The sequence below is a fragment of the Quercus suber genome, unplaced genomic scaffold (genome assembly GCF_002906115.3).
Source record: "Quercus suber isolate HL8 unplaced genomic scaffold, Cork oak 2.0 scaffold_471, whole genome shotgun sequence".
NCBI lineage: Eukaryota > Viridiplantae > Streptophyta > Magnoliopsida > Fagales > Fagaceae > Quercus > Quercus suber.
Window position 1 is genome coordinate 184,027 of NW_027069922.1, and position 15,586 is coordinate 199,612.

The 15,586-nt window shown below is 39.6% G+C and overlaps 2 protein-coding genes across 3 annotated transcripts; one reads left to right on the forward strand and one right to left on the reverse strand.

Moving 5' to 3' along the window:
• The first annotated feature begins 1,080 nt into the window (after positions 1-1,080).
• On the forward strand, positions 1,081-1,650 carry LOC112039647 (uncharacterized mitochondrial protein AtMg00310-like). The gene has a single exon (XM_024072529.1). It carries the CDS (start codon positions 1,081-1,083, stop codon positions 1,648-1,650), a length of 570 nt encoding a protein of 189 aa, XP_023928297.1.
• Positions 1,651-11,282: 9,632 nt separating this feature from the next.
• On the reverse strand, positions 11,283-14,990 carry LOC111992976 (protein DETOXIFICATION 18). 2 transcript variants are annotated; one of them, XM_024024826.2, is made up of 7 exons: positions 14,663-14,990; positions 13,032-13,576; positions 12,521-12,607; positions 12,368-12,424; positions 12,025-12,263; positions 11,830-11,948; positions 11,283-11,729 (listed from the first exon to the last, which is right to left on the reverse strand). In XM_024024826.2, exons 1-7 carry the CDS (start codon positions 14,939-14,941, stop codon positions 11,598-11,600), a joined length of 1,458 nt encoding a protein of 485 aa, XP_023880594.1. In that variant the 5' UTR covers positions 14,942-14,990; the 3' UTR covers positions 11,283-11,597. The 2 variants fall into 2 exon arrangements, with proteins under 2 accessions (XP_023880594.1, XP_065618809.1); XM_065762737.1 differs by lacking the exon at positions 12,521-12,607.
• Positions 14,991-15,586: the final 596 nt, after the last annotated feature.

Consider the following 15,586-nt stretch of genomic DNA (forward strand, 5'->3'; position numbering starts at 1 on the left):
GACCAACAAAGGCTCCTGGACCGGATGGTATGAATGCTCTCTTTTACCAAAAATATTGGCATATTGTGGGTGATGATGTGACTGCAGCTGTTTTAGATTTTCTGAATTCTGGTATTATGCTCCCTGATATTAATTTTACTCATATTGTCCTTATCCCTAAAGTGAAATCCCCTATTAGAATGTCCTATTAGCCTTTGTAATGTTATTTACAAAATTATTTCTAAAGTTATGGCTAACAGACTAAAACAGATTCTTCCTCAGTTGATTGCTCCTTCTCAAAGTGCCTTTGTGCTAGGCGGGCTGATTACTGACAATGTCCTTGTAGCATATGAGAATTTGCATGCTATGCATTGTAGGAGAAAAGGCAAGAAAGCCTTACTTGCTATGAAGTTGGATATAAGCAAGGCCTATGATCGGGTTGAATGGAATTTTTTGAAGGGCATTATGATCAGGCTGGGCTTTCCCCACGTATGGATTGAGAGGGTGATGTGCTGTGTAACTACACCATCTTTCTCAGTTTGTATCAACGGTAACGCCTATGGAAGAATCTTACCATCCAGGGGCCTTCGCCAAGGCGACCCTTTGTCTCCCTATTTATTCCTATTGTGTGCGGAGGGGTTTTCAGCTTTGCTGGCTAGATCAAAAAAGAAGGGGCGACTTAATGGAGTTGCAGTTTGTAGAAATGCACTCAGGATTTCCCATCTCCTTTTTGCAGATGATTCATTACTCTTTTGCCAAGCCTCTCAAGAGGAAGTGCAGTGTGTTACAGATATCCTTCAGCTATATGCATATTCTTCTAGCCAATGTATAAATTTTGAAAAATCATCTATTTATTTTAGTAATAATACGGATGGTGACCGAAGAGAAATCATAAAAAATATGTTGGGGGTGAAGGAGGTTAATAGATTTGAGTCTTATTTGGGGCTGCCTACACTGCTTGGTAGATCAAAGTATCAAGCCTTTTCTTTTTTGAAGGACAGAGTCTGGAAGAAGATGCAAGGTTGGAAAGGGAAGATGTTTTCAAGAGCAGGCAAATAGGTACTGATTAAAGCGGTAGCCCAATCAATCCCCACATACACTATGGGGGTGTTTCTTCTACCTGTTAAACTTTGCAATGAGCTTAATGCTCTCTGTGCAAGGTTTTGGTGGGGTCAAACTGGGGAGGAAAGGAAAATTCACTGGAAAAATTGGGGGGTGCTTACTCGATCAAAAAAGGAAGGAGGAATGGGTTTTCGTGAGTTGAAGGATTTTAATTTGGCTATGCTTGCCAAGCAAGGGTGGAGATTGATTCAAGATAGGGACTCTTTGCTTTACAAGTGCTTTAAGGCACGGTACTTCCCTTATTGCACATTTTTAGAGGCTTCGGATGTTCCTAATTGCTCCTATGTGTGGAAGAGCTTAATGGCTACCCAACCAATTCTTAAAAAAGGTTGTTGTTGGAGGGTGGGAGATGGGACTGCCATCCGAGTTATGGTTGACAAATGGATTCCGAATCAAGTCACAAATCGGGTGCTTCATCCACCGGTGGAGGAGGAATGGGAGTGGAGAGTGTTTGACCTCATAGATTGGAGAACAAATACTTGGGATCAGGAAGAGGTAGAGCTAAATTTCATAGTAATGATGCAGAGGCTATTCTGCGTATTCCATTAAGCCATAGACATGTGCCTGATATGGTATTTTGGTTGCATTCCAAAGCTGGGGACTATTCGGTCAAATCAGGATATCATATTGTAAGATTATTATCCAAGCAGGAAGCTGACATGGGTGAAAGCTCAAGGGAGGTGATGGGTAGTTTAATCTGGGCGAGGCTATGGAAACTTAGGATTCCAAACAAAATCAAAGTTTTTGGTTGGAGAGTCTACCTTGTTATCTTGCCTACCTGGGTAAATTTAGCTCGTCGTAAAATTCTCGTTGATGACAGATGTGGAGTGTGTTTCCAGGCCAAAGAAACTGGGTATCACGTTTTGTGGGAGTGCAGGTTGGCCCAAGATATTTGGGCTGGGTGTCCACGTCGCTTGCAAAAAGGAGGGACCGGTTTTGATGATATGGTGAAGCTGGTGGAGCATTTGCAGCAACATTTAACAAATGATGAGTTAGAATTTTTCTGGATTCAATGTTGGCTTATATGGAACCAACGTAATGCGGTAGTGCATAGGGGAGTTATCCAAGAACCTGGACGTCTGAATCAACAAGCCAAAGACTATTTAGAGGAGTTCCATGCTGCTCAAGTTCATTTGGCTGTATCGGGATCCTCTTCTGTTGTGCAGAAATGGCATCCTCCAATTGGTTCCTTATACAAATTGAATTTCGATGCAGCCGTGTTCTCTGATATAAACTCCTCTAGGTTTGGTGCTGTGATTCGTAACAGTTTGGGGGAAGTTGTGGCTGCTATGTTAGCCAAAGGACCATGTGTGGCGGACAGTGAGGAGGCCGAGGTTCTTGCCTGCCGGAGAGCGTTGGAGTTCGCTGTTGATGCCGGGTTCGAGGAGCTGATAGTTGAAGGTGATAACTCTACGGTCATAAAGTGCCTCTCTTCCTTACAAGCTTATCGGTCTAGGCTGGGAAATCTTTATGCAGATATCCACGTCTTGGCAGCTAGTTCCAGATGCAAGTCATTTAGTTGTGTTAAACGTGAAGTTAATTTTGTAGCTCATTCCTTAGCTAGATATGCTAGGTCTATTGATGAAGATATTTATTGGATGGAGGAAACTCTACCTCCTGCCCTTGAGGCTGTGTATTTGGATTCCATTTCTCTAAATGAATGAAAATATAATGGCCTGGTTTCAAAAAAAACAACATAACCTGCTATCTTTTAAAAGAAGAACTAGATTTTCAATTCCATCGTCATTGTTGTAAGTTATAACTATCTATTAATAATAATAAAAAAGCTCTACTCACAAAACTTTTGCACAATTTGAATATCTATTGCAACCTCTGCAATTGCATCATTTTTTCTTCGATCCTACCGTAGTAGCCTTAGCCAAAACCTTTGAAATCTTCCCAAGTAAAAGTCTCCTCTATAAACCAAAAGGTCCTTTGGTACTCCAAGGAACTCATTAAATATTTTCAGCAGTAATAATATTTTTTCCGGTTTCAAGGTGTATAGGAATTTACGATGGTTTTTTTTTTGAATCAAAACTAAAAACGATGATTTCTTTGTTTAAGCTCGGAAGAAGGCTTCAAGATTTGAACTTTTTAGATTTGGTATGTAACCTTTCTCCTTTCTAAAATTCATGCAATAAGTGGTTGAACAAGAATCCATTTGTGATGGGCTTTTTTGTGTTATGCTGGGTTGCCTCCTGCGGTATTATTGTTGTACTGGGCTAGGCTGCCTTCTACGATACTAGGCCCAACTGTTTTGAGTAAGGGAGTTGAGACTGGTCCAACTGCAACTCAACTTAGTCCGGCTTGTACGCAAACTATGTCTCGTCTGCTAGGAGCATGCTTATGGCAGGCAGAACTATTCTAAATGAGTCATGGCAAACAGACATGATAATAAAACAAAAAGAAGAATACTTCGGCTTCTTAATTAAAGTGAACAGATAATCCTTACTTAAGGAAGATAATCATAATAACAATAATTAAAGAAAAGCAAGTGAATAAGTGGTCAGCATATGGGTCAATCAAAAGAGAAAAGAAATCAGAGTAAATCTAGTCTGCAGGACCAAAACCAGAAAGGGAAGAATGCTTCTTCTCAACGCAATTAATCTCCTAAGGAACCTGCCATGGAAATTAATCACTTTGAGGGAAATAGACCTGAATAGTTGGTGCCTAGAGGAACCCTTTTGCTTTTGGCAGAAAACAGGATTTGGAAAGGGAGAGAGGGAAATAACCTATTGGTGCATGCTTGCTGATCTAACTCTATGTTTCTTCCTTTCTTCCTTTTTTTTTTTTTTTTTTTTTTGGTTTTAGTTTTCCTCTTATCTTTTATTTCTTTTCTTCACCCTTGTTTCTATTTTGTGATTCCTCCTAGATGGTTGTTTCTGTGATTCTAGTGTCGTTATCCCCCATTTTTGCCCACGGCAAGGGCCTCCTTTTATAGCACCTGCCGTGATCAAATTTTATTATTTTAGCCCTTAACCACCTTTGTCTGGTCTTGGTGCACTTGCCGACCACCACTGGACCGTCTGTGTGCCACTCCCCATCACCAGACAAAGAGAACTATTTTTTTTGTTTGTCTGCCGTGGCACCCTTTCCTCCTACAATGTAGGTGCTCTCTCTCCCTATCCCTCATGGCATGCACTTAGTGGTTCCAACTCAGCCTTGCTTCTTTTGGGAGGTATGTCATCCCAGCAGGACGTATCCCCCAAAAAAGCTTGAGTAGGAACCCCATAATAGGTTTTCTCCTCTCCCCACCGCTAGACCATGCCCTCTTACCTCTGACCCATGACCTCACCATGTCCCATATTGGCTAGGTACAGGCTGGTGATGTCTGAGCCTTGCGCGTGCCTTCCTCCCATATGTGTCCAAAATTTGCCAGCTGTTCATGCGTCCGCCATGGTCTAGAGGCTTGTCTGCACAGTCTGCCATCCATTCTTAACCTTTTATATAAGTTGCTTTCTGATTTCCTGCTCCCCTTAGGGCCTGGGCTTTATTTGATAATGGGCTTTACATTTCTTTCAGCCTATTCCTTGATTGCCATCATTTCCTACCATATCACTTTGTCATTCCTGCTATAATGACTCAATCCTGTTGAACCTCTTTAGGCCTGCCGTTTATCTTTCCTCCAGTAGCTTACTATGGCCATTGGTTTTCCATTACATCACTTGTGGGCTCCTGTGTCCCTTTTTTTTTCCTTTGGGTATCCTTGGCCTATTTGCTTTCTTTGGGCTTCCTTGGCCCTTTTACTAACTCTGCATTCTCATGGGCTTTTACTAACTTCATTGAGCTTCCCCGGCCCAATTACATTATTCTCATCCTTGGGGCTTATAGGCTTGCCATCAACCCTTTACTTTCTTTGTTTGCATTACTTCGGACCTGTAGTGGCCCATTCTCACTTTTCTATATCATATACTGCCTATGGGTCTGCTATTTCTCTCTTTCTGGGCTTCTTTAAGCCCATTTGCCTCCTTAAGGCCCATTTGTTTATTTCTTGGGCTTGTAATCCATTATTTCTGCTGCTTAGGCTTAATGGTTTTGCTATCTGTTTGCCAACCCTTTGTTGCCTGTATAGTTGGACTTTCTTCTTTCTACTTGGATTCCTAAAAATGACCCTCAACATTTAGCCCCCTGAACATATGAAGCGTTCCTGCAGTTCATATGTGAATAAAAGACCTTCCTGTCCTTTCTACCTCTTTTCTTTCTTTTCCCTCACGAGCTTTTTGAACAGTGGACCCCATCTCATACACATGTATATATATATATATATTCTCCTGTCGTGAATAGTGTTGTCTCTTCAAATTTCCCAGTTTAGTAGTTAATTTGAAACATAGCCGTCGTTTCATTAATTTCATTCCCTTCTTGATGGCTGACCTGTCGCCTCCCTTCATGCCGGTATTAATGACCCCGGTATTTAAAAGAGAGTCCCTTTACAATCCAAACACAAACTCCTTCCTTTCCAAAATACTCTATCCGTTTCCCTTTCTACAATGTTTCCCTCTTCTTAAACACTTATACCCATTTACTCCGATCAAACCCTTATACTATGGCACCGGTGAAAAGCTAAAGCTCCTTCCACTGTAAAGGAAAGAGGCCATTTCCCTCCCGTTGCACGTGATGTAGGCAAGGAGGCCGAGTATTCTGAGTCGGACCACTCTGATGAGGAAGAAGCACAGCGCAACCCAGACAGTGAATGTGCCCCTCTAATCGATCCCTAGTATGATGTCCACCTTCACAAAGATTCCTGGCGATTATGCGCCGCCGCCGTCAGGCCCTGTGTGGCTCGCCATTTGTCAGCAAAACCCTAATGTTTCTTGGGCCTTGTTGGCCTCTTCGATCCCCGATCTAGTCATTCGCCAAGGCATTTCACTCCCCGTGTCTTCCATTTCGAATTTGGGTCGGGTACTGCCTTGGGTTGGAAGGAATGGGTAGATAATGAGTTATCCAATACGGGCTTCATGGGGTTGTTACAGCGGGCCGGTGTTTTGAAGGCCATCGTTTCATCTCGCTACTTATCCAACTTCTGGGACCTCTACAACCTTTGCCACTTGGTCTGCCGGTGGTTTACCACCACCCATACCTTCTTCTTCTCCTGCGGCGAACTCACTGTTACCCTTGAAGACGTGGCCAACCAGTTACTCTTACCTATCCTCGGCGACATTGATCTTGCCACTCTAGAACTTTCTCCGAAGGAAGAGGCCGTTGAGGCCGAATTAAAGAAGAGGATGACCAAGAATGCCAGGTTGTCATATTGGTTTAGTTCTTCTTCTAAGTTCTTCGTGACCGCCCGTCGTGCGACTTTTGTTGCATTTTGGCTTTGTAAATTTGTTTTTGGCTCTCACCTCCATTATGCCATAAAGCCTTTATACTTCCGTTTAGCCATCAAGATATCCGCTGGGGTGAGTTTGCCATTGGCCCCTATGTTCTTAGGGCATTTGTATGTCCAATTAGATATCCTGCGGAATGATGAGAGTCAGGTAGGGTCCTGTCATGGGTGTACCCAACATTTGAGTGTTATGCCCCTGCTTGACGAGCATAGTACTATCCTGCAGCAATTTTTATTTGAGCGTTATGCCCAATATTTGGCAAAGTGTTGGCCCACTCACTTTGGTAAAGAGAAGTATCAATCATGCCCAAGGGTAATTACTGATTTTTGCGACAGATTTGAGTCCGATTTTCTGCTGGCTTTCCGTTGGTCTGGTTTGAAGCCTATTGATTATTCTGTTGTTGAGTCATTTGATGAAGGTTTTGGTTTTTCTTGGAGAGCTTATAGAAATTTGGGTACAGGTTATACATGTATAGATTCTGCAATGGGTTTGTTTGTTGATATTGCTGGGACTACCACTCATTTGGTTGGTTTTGATGAGACAAAGATCACTTATTTGGCGGCCACCAATGCTAGATGGTTGCCTTACTTAGCCGACGAAGGCATCATGTTTGTTCATTATCCTGCCAATAGAGTGTGGAGACAGTTTGGATTAGACCAAGACATTCCTGATGACCTTTCTTTTCTCATGGAGTCCCCTACTTCCGTCCGACCCTTCCTACGGCATACTGCCTTCGAATTCTAGAGCCAGTGCTTCATTGCAGTTATCGTTCCAGGCTCATTGAGGGAGGGCCTTTGTACTCTTACCATGCATGGGTATTAGCAGGCAGTGATGACTTCGTTCGAGTAAGAGTTAGTGGGTAGTCGCGGTTTCTACCTTATTCCTCTTGATAGGCTCAGTATGGTTATTTCGGCTAATCCTCGATTGCTCCTGCCCTCAAAGTCCGTGTTAGCATATGCTAGGAAACAGAACCGGTCTGCCATCTTTGAATGGGATGAGGAGAAGAGAGGGTGGCATTAGCACACTGGTGATTATCCTCTAGGTTGGGAGAAGAAAGTTAAAGTGACGAACATTTCTGCATCGAGTAAGAAAGGCCCTGCCAAGCTTAAGTCTGTAAGCAAGTCCAAGCCTGCCACTCCACGGCCACCTATAAATGCTCCCCTTTCCAGCAGGACACGGGGTAGTAAGAGAAAGACAACCCTCACCCTGCATTTGCTGCTAAGTGGAGAGTACGTCATCTCTAATCCTACCCTGTCCTTTACATATATATATTTTTTACTTTCCCTGTGGCTAACCCTGACATATTTGCTGACTTCTTTCTTTGACTTTGTCTTTTGTTCTCCCCCTTTTTGCAGTCTAAGCATAAGGAGGATACATCTGTCACCCATCCCATACTGCTTGACGAGCCTGGATTTGAGGAACATCCCTTTTTTTTTTTCTCTCTCTTTTTGTTTTCTTTCTTTGCATGTGTTTCGTCTGCCATATGCTTTTGTGTACCTCATCCACCCAAAAGTTCTTTTGATCTTCATATCCTTTTCTTTTTTGTCTTCTAGGATGAGCTCGAGCCTCTCTCTGTGTACCACCCCACAACTGAGGAACTTTTTGCCTTCATGGGTGTACCCATGGGAGGCTTTTTTTATGGTGCTGATGTAGCATTTTCGACACCTGCCCCTTTTGCTACACACGGGGCTTTTGCTGAGGCTTCTACCTCTCCTACTGGGCCGGTACTCGTAGATGAGGGTACTCATACTGGGAAGGTTAGTGAGGCCACCCATGTTTCTGTCGAGACACTTACTCCTTAAAGGGGAGTCACCCCTCCTGCTGCTTCTTAGACCAAGGCTACTCCTCCTGTCACGCCCCTTGTTATCTCTACCAGTGACCCTTTCGCAGCTCTATCTCAGGCTGTGAAGGATGGTTCTTCTTTGGTGGTTACCCCTTCTTCCATCCCTAGCTCTGCCACGCGTGGGCCCGATACTGACTTGTCTTCTAAGGATTCTGAGGACATTCTTGAGGATCCTGATGATGAGCCCNTAAAATTTATATATAATAATTTAATTTTTTATTTGTTTACCCTTAGAAAAAAAAAAAATAAGAACACCTTCAAGCAATATCAAGAACACTCTCCAAATTTTTATGCCAAACAAATTTTAAACTAAAATCTATAAAAAAAAAAAAATTGTAACAGAGAATCTGAAAAGAAAAAAAAGGGCCAAAATCATCAATTTTTGTCGTCATAGCCACTCACCACCACATCGCCAGTCACTTCATGTCTCCGGCCACTTCCATTTGGTTAATCGTAGTCTCCTCACCTGCTTCAGCTTCTTCTTCCTCGCCTTTTCTTCTCCGTTCTCTATTTTTCTTCAACTTTTCCGCTTCTCTGTTCTTTGGAATTTCTAGTTTTGAATGCCAATTGCCGTATATTGTTTAATTTGTTTTGTACACTAGTGTCCCACTCTCCATGTGAATACTGAAGTCATTAAATGAGTCAAAAGTTTTCAAAATTTTCAAGCTTATCTCCCACCCACGTGCTTAGCTTTAACTTTTGCACATTGATTTTTAATTTTATTTCTTTTGTTTTTTCATTACTGCATTTAGTTGGTACATGGACTTAGTACTATTATTAAACTACAACTCTTTTTAAAAAAAAAAAAAAATTATACTACAACCATAATTATTACTAATATTTAAAGAAATTATTATGTCAAACTTTAAAATCATTTATATTTTTAAGGGTATATATAAAATTTTTAAGAGAATATATATATATATATATATATTTAGCGATAATTTTAAAACAGTATACTGGTATTAATCGGTACCGAAATATTTCTTTTTTCTAGTTAAACCAAAACGGCCTCTGGTATGGTATCGGAGAGGCAAGAGTGTGTGCACATATGAGGTGTGTGCTAGTGTGTGCTAATGCACGATGAGGTGTGTGCTAGACTGCTAGTAATTAGTAAAAAAAATAATGAAGTAACTAAACATCAATAATTAATAATTTAATTAACTAATACATTATAAAAGATAAACAAATTAAATTATTTTAGGCTAAACAACAATTAATAATTTAATAATTAATGAAACAATAATATAACAAATTATAATTTATAAAAGAAAAACAAATTTATGAAACAACTAAACAACAATAATTAATAATTTTATTAATATTTCAAATGAACTTATAGCTTATTGTACAGGTACCTTTGTTCTTTTTTTTTTTTTTTTCTTTTGAGGTTTTTGAGTGTACAGAATGCAAATTTGTTTTGGTTTTAAGAACATTTTTTTTTTTTTAAAACACAAACTTCATACTAGCCAAATCTTGAATTGCAGCCAGTATTTATTGAAACGTCCCAAAACAGACTGAAATTATTAGGGATGGCAATTTTTACCCGACCCGCGGGTACCCGGCCCGGCCCGACCTTAATGAGCCGGATTTTACCCAGTCCGATTAGAAATAGGGTCGGGTATGGGTTTTAAAAAAAAAACCCGAAGCGGGTCCGGGTCGGGTCCGGGTTTTATTAAAAAAATCCGAAACCCGACCCGTGACCCGACCCGGTAAAAACCCGGTACCTGAAATTACTAAAATACCTAATATATATATATATATATATACCCCTAAAATCTAACCCTAAATTCCCTAATCCCCCATTTCTTCTTCAGCAGCCTCCCTCCCTCTCAATCTGACATTCCCACGCTCCCTCACCCTCACTTTATCTCAAACCACCACCGTGAACACCACCAAAGCTCAGACGGCGAGACACCCAACCCACATACGCCGCCGATTCACTCCGACCCTCAGTCCCTCTCCCTCAGCTCACGCCGTTGACTCTCCTCGTCGAGCTGTCGCCGTTTTTCTTCAGCTTCAGCCTTCAGTGAAAACGTCAACACTACTTATTCTTCTATCCCAAAACCTGGAAAGTGTCTCAAACTTAAAGTCGTAGAAGCCTAAGAAAAAAAAAAGAAGAAACAAAAAGAAACTTAAAGTTGCAGAGCATAGAGAAAGAGAGAGGCGTATGGCTCACCAGTCACCACACAAACTCGACTGGTTAGGAGACTTAGGACTTAGATGACGGTGTCAAAGACTCAGAGGATCACTGATTGGAATCCCTCTTGAACCGTTGCATACGCAGCGTATGTAATTTTTTTTTTTAACAAATTCATATTTTATTTTGGGAGTAAATGGTTGTGACTTGTGAAGTTGATGTTGTGATTTGTGTGTATTTATTTAGATTTTTGAATCATAATTTAATTTAGATGGGTATCCTAACTAAGAAGGGATCTGGGTTTTTTTTCTTTTTTAGTTATTGTAAATTTGTTAATGGGCTAAAGAATGGGTCGTGCTTTTTAGGATTGGAATGGGCATATATATATATATTTTTGTCAAAAATCTCAGGGGTGCCGCGTGCCGGTGATTAAATTATTTTCAATTTTTAAGATAATTTTCTCTTCAAATTACGTGCTTCAAATTACAAAAAAAATTTGGGCTTAATTTTTTTTTTTTTTTTTGTGCGGTTGGGCCGCGAATTGGGCCCAATCCTAAACGGGGCCCGCGGGGCCCATGGGGCCCGGCTGGGGCGGGTCCGGGCCCCGAAAAAAAATCCGGTATCCTAAACGGGCCGGGTTCGGATTACGGGTATTGCCCCGCGGGTCGGATTCGGGTATGAAAAAACCCAGCCCGAACCCGACCCGTTGCCATTCCTAGAAATTATCCGAAATTTTTTCAAAGTAGAATAGGAACACCCTGAACAAAATTCATGGAGTTGCCACCAGTTACACTTATATATTTATAATATTTAATCTAAATAATTAGTATGAGTTCTGGGATGCCTTTTTAATGCTGCTTGAGCCCAATCCATCTAGGGGTTATTGAGAGGTCCTTTAACACATCTCAAACAAAGAGAAAATAAATGCTTGTATTTTACAACACCAGTTTCAGATTAATACGTTGAAGGACATTGACCCTTCTTCTAATCTTGTTCTTTTGAGCCAGTGTAGGGAAAAATTCGTAGTTGCAATTTTTTGTAAGTCGTAGTTCTCGAGCTAGGCCAAAAGTTCAATGTTTGAAGGAAGCTGCAAAATCTCATGCATAGACTGCATATATGTCTCCCAAGATATGTCACAGACCCAAGTAGCCTGTGTTGCTAATCACTTACAATGCTTGACGACCTTTTTCTAAACTAAAACTGGATATTCATTTGTGTTGTTATTGGAGAGATCCAGTTTAGTCCATGTTCTTCGCAGTGTAACCAACAAGAGGGTGAGAGCTTGGCAGGATAGACCGCAGATTAAGCCAATCCACAAACCCTGTACAGAATAATTCATTGCAAGAAATTTTATGTCTATGCAGACAAGTATACTGATTTTTAGGCGTGTTTGTGAACAGACTACTTTAAATATATTTCACCTTAGCCTGTAGTTTCAAAGTAAAACCAAGGAGTCCTGCAATTGGTACTCCAATGCAGTAGAAAGTTGCCAAGTTAACATACACAACCAAGTGCTGCCAACCACATCCTCTGGCCACCCCTGCAGTATCTAAATCATTAGCACCAATAACCGTGGAATAATCTGCACATATAAAAGAAAAGTTGAGGATTATTACCTGATAAGACACCTTGAACAGAATCAGAAATTATTGAAATTGCAAGTAGAGGTGTCATTGAAGAAAATTCTTGTATGATTTCATTGCTGTTACTGAAGAATCCAGCCCAGATGTTATGACCAAAGCCAAGAGCCAAAACAACTGTGACTGCTAGAAGGACAGAGAGCTTGATAGCAACTGCCATGGCACTCTTAGCTTGGATTGGATTGCCTGCTCCCAACTCATTTGACACCCTCGTACTGAAATCATCAGTTCTATTTTTCTCAATATCTGTGAATAAATACAGAACGGAAGAACTAGAAGGTATAAATACAAACCACTAGAAGTTGTTCAACTAACTAACCTTGCAGCAGCACTGAGACCATATGTGATCATGTAGGCAACAGTTTCTGTGTTCACACTGAATATATAATCCAAAAAAGGAAAAATTTGGAGTAAATTGTGAAGATTAGATCTTAAAATTTATAAAAACTAGGGGAAAAGATGTAAAACTTGCCACATTGCAATCAGAGATGTAGTTGTTTCTGAGTTTTGCATTAGTCCTGCTAAGAAAACCAGGATCTCAAAAGCCCAGTACTCCAAACTGGCAAAAATTTTGACCATGTAAGACTGGTAAAATTATTGAGGTCATGTTTCATACCATACTCCTATGTCTCCTAATAGATCAGTATGTTATAATGACTCACTAGCTGAAACCCTTTGTATTGAGAATTTTTTCGACAAATTGCCATCTTTAATTAGGACTGGGTTTCCTTAATTCATTTCAGACCAGGTTCAAATTTTTTTCTGGTCATGGTACACCAATAATAGATAGAAGATTTTATAAAATTCTGCAACACTTAGTTGAACATGTCTGAGTGATTGTGTTTCTATCTTTACAAAGGGTTTCGATTATATTCTAAATGTTGTTCAGATATGTTTGTAAGTCTATGTTAATGTTAATTCTATACAATTAGCAAGAGCTGAAGAGCATAGTAATGAGATGAAATAAATGAAGTTTCACTTACCATACCATTGCTGCAGAGGGCAGGGCTAATTTTAAATTGGTAAAAATGTAATGGAATGAATCCAATGAAAATCCTTGCCATGTGTGGTTAAATTTTTGTGTGCAGACCACATACATGGCCAATATAATGACTGACAGCCAAAATGAAATTGAAGTTGCTAAAGATGCTCCTGTGAAACCAAGACCTGTCCAATGCACTAAAGCATATGCAATGCCTATATGAATAATCAATGGTATCAATGAGAATACAACAATGGGCATAACCACAGATTGTGTCTGAAGAAATCTCAAGATGTTCTGCAGAAAGCCATATGCAAATAGTCCAGGAATGAGAAATCTCATATAGAGAGAGGCAGTCTTTGCGATGCTAGTATCTTGATGAAGTAAGGTCAGTATTGGCTCTGTATAGAACCAGATGATGGATATAATGATAGAGAATAGGAAGGATATGATACAAGAGGCTTGTAGATAGATCCCCAACATTCTATATAATTTTGCACCAAACCCTTGCCCACATAGTGTCTCAAGTGCTCCACTTAAACCAACCTAAAGATAAGATTCAAGAATGAAGCATCATAGTAAGGTTAAATAAGAATACATAGCTTACAAAGACAATGAATTGACTATGCTATCTAATCAGAGTATAACTCATCTTGGACGTAATTGAGTCACAATCTATAAGCTATATATCAGGTATAGCAACAAATTTACTGTGAAAGTAGGGCTGCCCCTTCACACTTGCTTTTAATGACATACAATTAAACCCTGAAAGAGTAAATTAAAACTCTAATTACTTCTTTTTTTCTACTTAACAGTAGGTGGGGTGGGAGGATTTAAACCCAAATTCTCTCTATTAAACAGACCCGGCAATGTCACCGAGTTACAAGACTATTGGCCTATCATGACTTGGAGTTCTTTACGTATTCATTTATTTATTCATGCATTCCTGTGCTACAGGACAGTTACACCAAAGTAGATGCGTATTCAAGGCGTGCTATCACATGAATAGAAAACTTGGCCGACAGCTTGAAACAGACCAAACTCGGGGACTTTTCTATATGCTGATATAATCATCTTTGTACTTTTGCTTTTGGACTAATTACATGGAATCTTGATTCGAGCCTTTACTATCACCGTCATCATCTTTGTTGGATTTTTGTCACATGTGGAGGGAATTACACAAAGATGAATAATTTTTTTTTTTTTTTGTCAGAAACAAAATTGCAATTTAAATATAGGAAACCCTCCGTTAAAGTTCTGTTTTCCCAATCCTTTTTTTTTTCTTTCTGAAGAACAATAACAATATCAATGATCGTATAAAATACCAAATCGTATTTTAGATTACCTGTACCTTGATATCCTTTGTACTCCTTACTAGATAGCATAACGGTTTTTGCCTCCCAGCAACGATTATGTTGCAGTGCTTATCTACAGACTAACTTGATTTTCATTCACATAAAAAAACAATTTGGCAAAAAAAAAAAAAAAAAATTTTTGGCCGTGCTTATCCATATCTACCTGTGATCTGTGATCAACTGAGCAACATATGTTCTTTAAAGACTAAAGGGTAACATAGGAGAAAAAGAAGGTTTAGATATTCATCACATAACTACAATAAAAGATAAGAGTTACCATGAAAGCAAAGCCGGTGACAGTTGCCCAAGAGTTTGCAAGAGTGGCTCCAGCAAGCTCAAGCTCACCAAGGTGGCCGGCAAACATGACAGATACCAAGGTGATCAAGTAATAGAAAACGCTTGTAAGAATCATTGGTAGGGAAAACAAGACTTGTTTCTTGGCCTCTTCCACGTCCAACACTCTCTGCCACCACCTTTTCTTAGTTTCTTCTTCACCATGACCAGCCTCTATCAAAGGTGTTTTCCTTTCTAAATTTGTGTTCGCTAACATATCCATTTTCTTCGCGCTGTTCTTTTCTTCTAACACCTGTCAGAATATAATGGTGATAATCAAGTGGAACTATGGAATATTATAGACTGATAGACACATCAATTTGACAGCTATGCAAGATATTTTGGCATGTTGTCCTTCAACAGTATATCTATATACTATTCACTAACCTGATGTACGGAAAATTTATTGAATATGATATATGATTTATTTTACTACAATTGCAGATATTGAATTTATAAATAACACTATATAGCTAAAACATATATTAAACAGTTATATGTTATGAAATGAAGAAAAAAAATGTCTTGTATAGTTATTGTTATTAGGTTAAATTGTAAATTACACCTCTAAAGTTTGGGATTATTTAGATTTTACAAACTAAAATTTCAAAATTTGGATTTTGCCCTTTTAAGTTTGGAGTGTTTGAATTTTACACCTGACGTTTCAAAATTTGGATTTTACCTTCTAAAGTTTTGGGAGTGTTGAGATTTTACATCTCGAAATTCTGAAATTTTAGGGTTTAAAATCCAAACATCCTCAAACTTTAGGGAGTAAATTCTAAACACCCCTAAAATATAGGAGGGAAAATCCAAATCCTAAAACATCAGAGTGTAAAATTGAATATGTTCCCCAATATAGAGCTCTTGG